Below are 7,549 nucleotides of genomic sequence, written 5' to 3'. Positions count from 1 at the left end.
CCCAGAGAGGGGCGCGGCAGGGGCGGGACCTGGTGGATGCGGAGAGGGTGGGGTCTGGCAGTGATCAAGAGCCGGTGCTAAAGGGGCGGAACCATCGGGGCCGGCCCAGTGGACTAGAAAGCGAGGTGAAGCCCAAGGGAGGGGAGGAGGCGTGGCCACCCCATAAGGCCCCGCCTCACGCAAGGCGTGGCTGTCAAGGAGAGAGTTGCCACGCCGGGCTGGGCGGGTCCCCTGTGTAGCAGACGGCGTGGACGCGGCGGTTCAGCGGCTCCTTTAAGTCCCGGGCGCCACCCCCGGCGCCCCACCTCCCGCGCGGCCTGGGTCTAGTTTGCTGCGGGGTCGGGTCAGCGCCAGCTGCGATGGAGCTGCACATCCTAGAGCACCGGGTGCGGGTGCTGAGCCTCGCCCGCCCCGGTCTCTGGCTCTACACCCACCCGCTCATCAAGCTTCTCTTCCTGCCCCGCCGCAGCCGGTGCGCCCCCGGGTTCGAGGGCGCAGATGGGGGTTGGGGGCTCTGCTATAGTCTCCGGGCTGGGGTTGGAGTATTAGGATCCCCAAGAGGCAGGCGAGCGGGAACGGGTGGGTACGGTTTCCCCCCTCCGGCCGCCATCCGGTCTGGGCCTACCCTCCCTGGGACCGCCGCCTATCCGGCCCCCTCCCTGGGCCAAGGCACAAATAGCCTGGGGTGGGCAATGCTTAACTCAGTGGTGTCAAATGGGGGCGCGGTACCTGGCCACTGCGGAGTCAGAGGTTGGACTAGAGGACCCAAAGTCCAGTGCTCCCTGGGTTGTCGCCTAGGGTTTGAGCCTCTCCTCCCTCCAGAAATGGAAAACGGAGGGCTCCCAGGGAGGTCGGAGGCGGAAAATAGCTCCTGGAGATGGGGCCCACACCCCATTGCCTTGGGGAGGAAATGGAAGCTTGAGGGAGCAGGAAGACTCCCGGCGGGGGTCTCTCAGGGCCGATGGAGAGAAGTCCACTGGCGCCATCCCCTAGTTTTCCACCCGAAGCTGAAGATGCTCCCCACCCCCAACCAGGTGCAAGTTCTTCAGCCTGACGGAGACCCCTGAGGATTACACGCTCATGGTGGACGAAGAGGGCTTTAAAGGTGGGGGCTGGTCTGGGAAGGGAGAGCATGGGAAGGGCTTGTCTCTCTCCCCTTTGCAGGATCCTTACCATGTATTGGGATCCACCCCCAAGAGCTCTGTGGATCATGGTTCAAATGCTGCTCCAGCACTCACTGGCTATGTGTCCTTGAGCAAATCACTTCCCTTTGCTGAGCTATTTCCTCTTATGTAAAATGGGTATAGAAGCTCCACAAGTGCTTTATGAACTTAAAACCCATGAGGGGTTGCATGTGAGGGGCAATTAGCAGTCTTTGGGTGGCAGCAGGGCCTCACTTATGGTTCCCTGTGTCTGTTAAAACCTCCTGGACATATATCCTTCAAGACTTATCTCCTTGGTTTGGGTTCCCTCCTCCCCTGTTGGTCTGGGAACTTGTGGAGCCTGAGGGTTGAGGAAGGAATGCAGGAACAGGCAGCCATCCCAGGGCAGGGTCCTGGCGGCCTCCTAGCTGTGCTTGAGTGAACAGCAGCCACCCTGGACCTGGCCCCTGCTCAGGGCTGGACACCAGCCTGGTCCCTCCCTGGGCTTATACTCCTGATGGCTTGGCCCAACCTCACAGGCCTGCTGTCTCAAGCCAGCCAACTGAGCTTGGCCTACCTACCACTGCTCCACTTCAGGCCTTAGTTTCCCTGTTTGTACTGTAGGGAAGACTGAATCTGCAAAAGGGGAAGGAGAAGAACCAGCCAACTCATCTGCTGGTGGCCCCTGGTGGTATTATGTGGTGCAAAGCGTCTGCTAACCCACAGAATACACCATCTGGGAGGTAGATGCTATCATCCTGTTTTACAGATGAGGGAACTAAGCCTCAAATCATTGGCCTCAGGTCATATGGCAGGTAAATAGCAAAGCTGGGATTTGAACCCAGGTCTATCTGAATCTGGAACTCAGATCTCAAATAGGAAGTTTCAATCCTCAGCAGGCCAGCTCCTGAAATACTTCTCAGTCTGCATATACAAAGACTTTAAGAGCAGAACTGAGGGAAAGATCCCCAGTCTCCAGACCTGCCATTACTTTAATAGTGCCCTCCAAGGCACAGACAGGAAAACTGAGGTTCAGAGAGGGGCAGGTGCCAGCCCTACAGCCCCTGACTAGGCATGTGTACCCTAACCACAGAGCTACCCCCATCTGAGTTCCTTCAAGTGGCTGAGGCCACATGGCTGGTGCTGAATGTGTCATCTCACAGTGGTGCAGCAGTCCAGGCTGCTGGGGTCACCAAGATTGCCCGCTCGGTCATCACACCTCTGGCTGAGCACCACGTGTCAGTGTTGATGCTATCCACTTACCAGACGGACTTCATCCTGGTAAGTTTCCCACTGGTGCAGGGCAAGGTTGGCATGGGTGTCTGGGGACCCACTTGATGTGTCATCTGCCTGTGGCCCAGGTGCGGGAGCAAGACCTATCGGTGGTGATCCACACACTGTCCCAGGAATTCCATATTTACCGCGAGGTGGGCGGGGAGCCTGTTCCTGTGGCCAGGGACAGTTCCAGCAACGGCTTTCCCAGAGCCCACCATGGTGAGGGCTGCCTCCTGACACCCAAACTTGGGCAGGACCTCCTCTTCCCACTGGGGCCTATCCCTTGTGTGGGTGGGTCTGTGGATGTGGGGAGACCAGCTGACAGGAGATGGACCCCCCCAAGCACCTGCTCCTGGAGAACATGATCCACCATGGCCCAAGCCCCTCCCTCAGTGGCCACCAGAGGGCACCCCAGCCCATGAATGCCTTTTCACCTGCCAACTCGTCCTCCTGAGCAGGACCCAGCCCCACAGTGCATCCCATCCAGAGCCCGCAGAACCGCTTCTGTGTCCTCACCCTGGACCCTGAGACGCTGCCAGCCATCGCTACCACCCTCATAGATGTCCTTTTCTACTCACACAGGTGGGCTTTGTTTGCATTTTGTCTCTATTTTCACATCGTTGTTTCCTGTGCTGTGTCCTACCACCAGGATCTGTTGATTTTGCAACTCTGTGCCTTGTCTCATGTCTTGGGGTTCCTGGCAACCCATAATGGTCACTTGCCTTTAACTGACTTTCAGGGAAGGTCCCAACCCCAAAGCTGGAGCTCTCTCCTGTGGTTTTGTTTTGTTTTGTTTTAGAGACAGAGTCTCACTTTATTTCTCTCAGTAGAGTGCTGTGGCATCACAACTCACAGCAACCTCCAGCTCTTGGGCTTAGGCAATTCTCTTGCCTCAGCCTCCTGAGTAGCTGGGACTATAGGTGCCCACCACAACACCTGGCTATTTTTTATTGTTGTTGCATTTTGGCCTGGACCGGGTTCAAACCCACCACCCTTAGTATGTGGGGCTGGCCCCCTATTCACTAAGCCACAGGCGCCACCCCTCTCCTGTGGTCTTGCTAAAACCATCCCTGCATTATACCCTGGTCCTGCCTTCTTCCCTTAGGGTCCTTCATTTTTGGCACAGGTAAAGTTCATCATCCTCCCTCATTCCTGAAGGCTGGACCCCTAGACAGGGAAGCAGAGACAGGAGGGCTTTCAGGCCATCCATGCTAGCCCTTTCCTAGTGGTCTGGAGGCTGATTGGGAGGAGATGGAGTGGGCTGGGTGCCTGGCGAAGCCCTTGAACATCCTGTCCCTCCCCCAGCACCCCCAAGGAGGCAGTCTGTGGCAGTCCTGAACCCAGCTCCATCCCATTCTTTGCCTTCTCTCTCATTGAGGGCTATATTTCCATTGTCATGGATGCTGAGACGCAGAAAAAGTATGTGACCCTTAACCCCAATTGGGCCAGACCCTAAGCAGCCCCAGGTTGGGGGGGGGGGCATTAGACCCTGAGGTCAGTTGGCAGATCCACCCAAGGGCTTATGGTAGGGCAGGGGCAGATGGGGGTGCCCTGCCCACCACCCACCTGCCCCCTTAGGTTCCCCAGTGACTTACTGCTGACCAGCTCCTCAGGGGAGCTGTGGAGGATGGTGCGCATCGGTGGACAGCCCCTGGGCTTCGGTGAGAGCTGCTCCCTGGGTTGGGAGTTTGGGAGGGCCTCTGGGCAACTGGGGTGAGCCACATGCACACCTCTTCCACTCTTAGATGAATGTGGGATCGTGGCCCAGATTGCAGGCCCCCTGGCCGCTGCTGACATCTCTGCCTACTACATCAGCACCTTCAACTTTGACCACGCGCTGGTGAGTATCACGGGCTAGGGTGGGGGGCTCCTGCAGGGACAGTGAGTCTCAGAAGTGTGGGTGGCAGGAAGTAGTGTCAGCTGGGCCAGGAAGTTGGGTAGCCTTAACCTTTCCTTCCTACCTACCTGCCCACAGGTACCTGAGGATGGTATCGGCAGCGTCATTGAAGTCCTCCAGCGACGGCAGGAGAGCCTGGCCTCGTAAGGCCAGTGAGAAACAGAGCCACCTTTTTGCTCTCTCCTTGTCTCCAGGCTTCCAGAGACTTTTTTTTTAGAGACAGGGCCTTACTCTGTTGCCCAGGCTAGAGTGCAGTGGCATCATCATATCTCACTGCAACCTCAAACTCCTGGGCTCAGGCAATCCTCCTGCCTTAGCCTTCTGAGTAGCTGGGACTATAGGCATACCACCACACCTGGCTAATTTGTTCGTTTGTTTTTTGTAGAGATGAGGTCTCAGTCTATTGCCCAGGATGGCAGAGACTTCTTTAAGCTATTTCCTCAAGCTCAGGGAAGAGCCCCCTATTTCCTTTTAGGGGACCCCTCTTTCCACTTTCTGTATGTAAGCTGTGCACAGGCACCGGCTCTCGTGTGGACACATGTGTACACCCACAGGTGGAGTGGGCAGGTGCTAGCCCCACCATGTGTCTGCCCCCACAGGGGAACACGGTGTTTGGGGCCTAACCCAGCACTCCCTGCATGGCCTCAGCATTTGCACAATCCCTGCCTGAGGCCCGAGCCATCTCCCATCCTCCATCCTCAGCCTCCTTGGGCCAGCTGCCACCAGGACCAGGCCCTGACTTCCGTTCTGCCTCTAGCTAGGCAGCCTTCCTGAGGCAGGTGAGTCCTGACAGTGCCTTCCCCTCCTGGGGCCTCTAAGAAAAGTATTTTTACATCTCTGTCTTCTTTTTTATTGACTTGTTAATAAAGGACTTTGTAATGGTTAGGCTAGGCTGTGGTCCTTTGGGCTCACCTGGGTCTGAGTCTCCATGGCTCCACCTTGTGGCCCCTCTGTCTCAGGGCTGGGCTCCCTTCACTCACTTCTCACAACAGCTCCATGAAAAGAACGTGAACCATCACCATGTTCCAGATGAGGAACCGAGGCTTTAGAAGTGACGTGACTTAGCCGAGGTCATGTGGTCTCCATCCAGGCCTGCTTGCCTTTGATGTCTGGATCTTTGATTTTCATTCCTTTCTGCTTCCAGAATAGCCCAGAAGGTTCTGATCATGGGCAGAAACTCCCAGACACTCCATCCCATGGGTTCCCTGGCCTTCCCAGCCACTGTAGGTATGGCCGGTCTGCTGTGAAACCCACCAAGGAGGGCCTGAAGTCACTTTCCTTTCAGGCTGTTGCGTGTTTTCCTTTAGGCCTGGCCAAAGTTCTGACTGTCCCTCTTGTTAGCTAGGAGATCAGTCAGTCTTGCCACCAAGCTTTTCGAGTCATGGGAGGGGCCTAGCACACTTGGCCTCTCCCTGCTTAGGTGAAGGCCCCATGAGTCCTCTTTGTCCTCGGGGGCCACCTCCCTGCTCGATGCAGCTCAGATTCTGCTATGGCCTGATGGGGCCCCACAGATGTACCAGGGAGGTTATCAGGTGCCTTCAGCCCAGACCCGCCCAGGCCTAGGAAGAAGGGTGTGACTTCTGTGTACTCAGAGGTCACTGTGGCTCCCTAGAAAAGCCAGAACAGGGACGAGGCCTCTGGCAGTGCGCCCGCCTTGCCCCTAGGGTCCAGGGTCTGGGGCCTTGGGCCACAGATCAGAGGAGCTGAGAGCAATAACTCTGGCCTGGTAAGTGAGTAGTGAGGGACCTGGGTCAGCTCCTTCCCTTCAGCCTCAGTTTTCCTAGGTGCGTGGAGACAGCTCCTTCAGGAACACTGCGGGGGGGGGGCATTTTCTTGGAATTTTGTCTGGGGGAGGGAGAGGTTCCAGTTTCTTTCCTTGAAGGGCCTGGTATAGGCCCTGTCTTGGGGGATATCATGGGCTTAAGGTGGGCTTTGGAATCAGGCTTCTTGGGACTGCTTAACCTGCAGCTGGAGAGCTCCCGGCTCCATGTCCAGCTCTCAGGGACTGACGTGTATCATTACCTAGTTTGGTGGTTTTGTCTCCCTGGCCTCCCTCCAAGGGTCTCATACCTGGTCCCAACCTGTCCTTAGCTAGCTCTTGGGCAGCCCCAAGACCTCTCACCTAGTCTATGGCAGTCCTGTGTCCCTCCCCTTACTCAGACCATGGGACTGAGTGAGGGGCCACAGGCACACCACAGAGGGATGGTCTGACTCAGACCCAGACCTGGAGGTCATTGTGTCCATGTGTGTCTTTGCCGCATATTCAATTGTGTCTTGTGTGGAGGGTTTTTAGCTCCTAGATGTTAAAGTTCCTTAGGGATCATTGGACCAACTCTTGGCTTCAATAGGTTACAGACAGGGAGGTCCACTTAGGAATGCCAAGGAAACCCTGAGAACCACCTGGGGTCAGGGGAACAGGGATCGGGAGATACCCTGAGGACACACATAGGTAAGAAGGGGAATAGCTTCCAAGGTTTGACTGTGACAAACAGCTGATGCTCTGGATCCATTCAGGCAGATGGGCCTTGAGTTCTCTCAAGCTGAGGTGGGGCTCATAGAACCACTTTCTTGTCCCACCCAAGCCCCCAGAGAGTCCCAGGGCAAAGGAAGCTAGTCTGGTCAGCCTTGGCCTGGGATTGAGGACACTTGGGCACACAGACCTTCAACCCTGGGAGCCCTTATTCACCTGCCCACATCTGTTGACAGACTGAGTCCTTGTCTCCTAGAGATGGCAGCCTGCTGCCTGGGGAGGGGCCCTGCCCTCGGTCCTTCAGGGAGAGGGAAGGAGCTCTCAGCCGTCAGCCCGTCTGCCAGCCCAGTGCCCAGCATCTGCTGGGAGGATGTGGGCCTGGGTGGGAGGGGACAGGGATGAGGCAACCCTGGCCAGGCAGAGTTAGTGGCTCATTTCCACCCTTTCAGATCTTCAATACAGAGGAAGTGGCCTCCTAAGTCCTTCTCTGAGACCCTGGAGCAGAAATTCAAGGTTTAAAGTCATCCTCATCTCCATCCCTGCCAGATGGGGCCACCTGGTCTCGGATTTACCAAGTTCCCTCACAGCTGGTTCCTTGGTCCTTTTTCTATAGAGGTGAGAGAAGAAACTGCACACAGCTCTGTGCAGGAGGGCAGAGGCTGTGCACCATTAATAGATGCAATCACTGATTGCTGATGCATCACCAGGGACATGTTCTGAAAAATACAGCACTAGGTGATTTTTTTTTTTTTAAGACAGTCTCAT

General features: G+C 56.4%; 1 protein-coding gene across 1 annotated transcript; it reads left to right on the top strand.

The window, feature by feature from the left end:
• Window positions 1–355: 355 nt before the first annotated feature.
• On the top strand, window positions 356–4,541 carry CASTOR1 (cytosolic arginine sensor for mTORC1 subunit 1). Its single transcript, XM_003789869.3, has 9 exons — window positions 356–472; window positions 1,035–1,105; window positions 2,236–2,423; window positions 2,504–2,636; window positions 2,876–2,999; window positions 3,723–3,836; window positions 3,996–4,078; window positions 4,163–4,257; window positions 4,393–4,541. The coding sequence occupies exons 1-9, from the start codon at window positions 360–362 to the stop codon at window positions 4,459–4,461; spliced, it is 990 nt and encodes a 329-aa protein (XP_003789917.1). The 5' UTR covers window positions 356–359; the 3' UTR covers window positions 4,462–4,541.
• Window positions 4,542–7,549: the final 3,008 nt, after the last annotated feature.

Source organism: Otolemur garnettii, unplaced genomic scaffold, assembly GCF_000181295.1.
Source record: "Otolemur garnettii isolate 467f Iridium unplaced genomic scaffold, OtoGar3 scaffold00038, whole genome shotgun sequence".
NCBI classification, from domain to species: Eukaryota; Metazoa; Chordata; class Mammalia; order Primates; family Galagidae; genus Otolemur; species Otolemur garnettii.
Note: the sequence above shows the minus strand (reverse complement) of the source record. Positions and strands in the feature narration are given on the sequence as shown.

Excerpts from the sequence above, each read along its gene's own strand:
- CASTOR1 (XM_003789869.3), top strand. The coding sequence starts at position 360 with ATGGAGCTGCACATCCTAGAGCACCGGGTGCGGGTGCTGAGCCTCGCC. Across the intron at positions 2,424-2,503 it reads ACCAGACGGACTTCATCCTG|GTGCGGGAGCAAGACCTATC; the intron begins GTAAGTTTCCCA and ends CCTGTGGCCCAG. Across the intron at positions 3,000-3,722 it reads GTCCTTTTCTACTCACACAG|CACCCCCAAGGAGGCAGTCT; the intron begins GTGGGCTTTGTT and ends TCCCTCCCCCAG.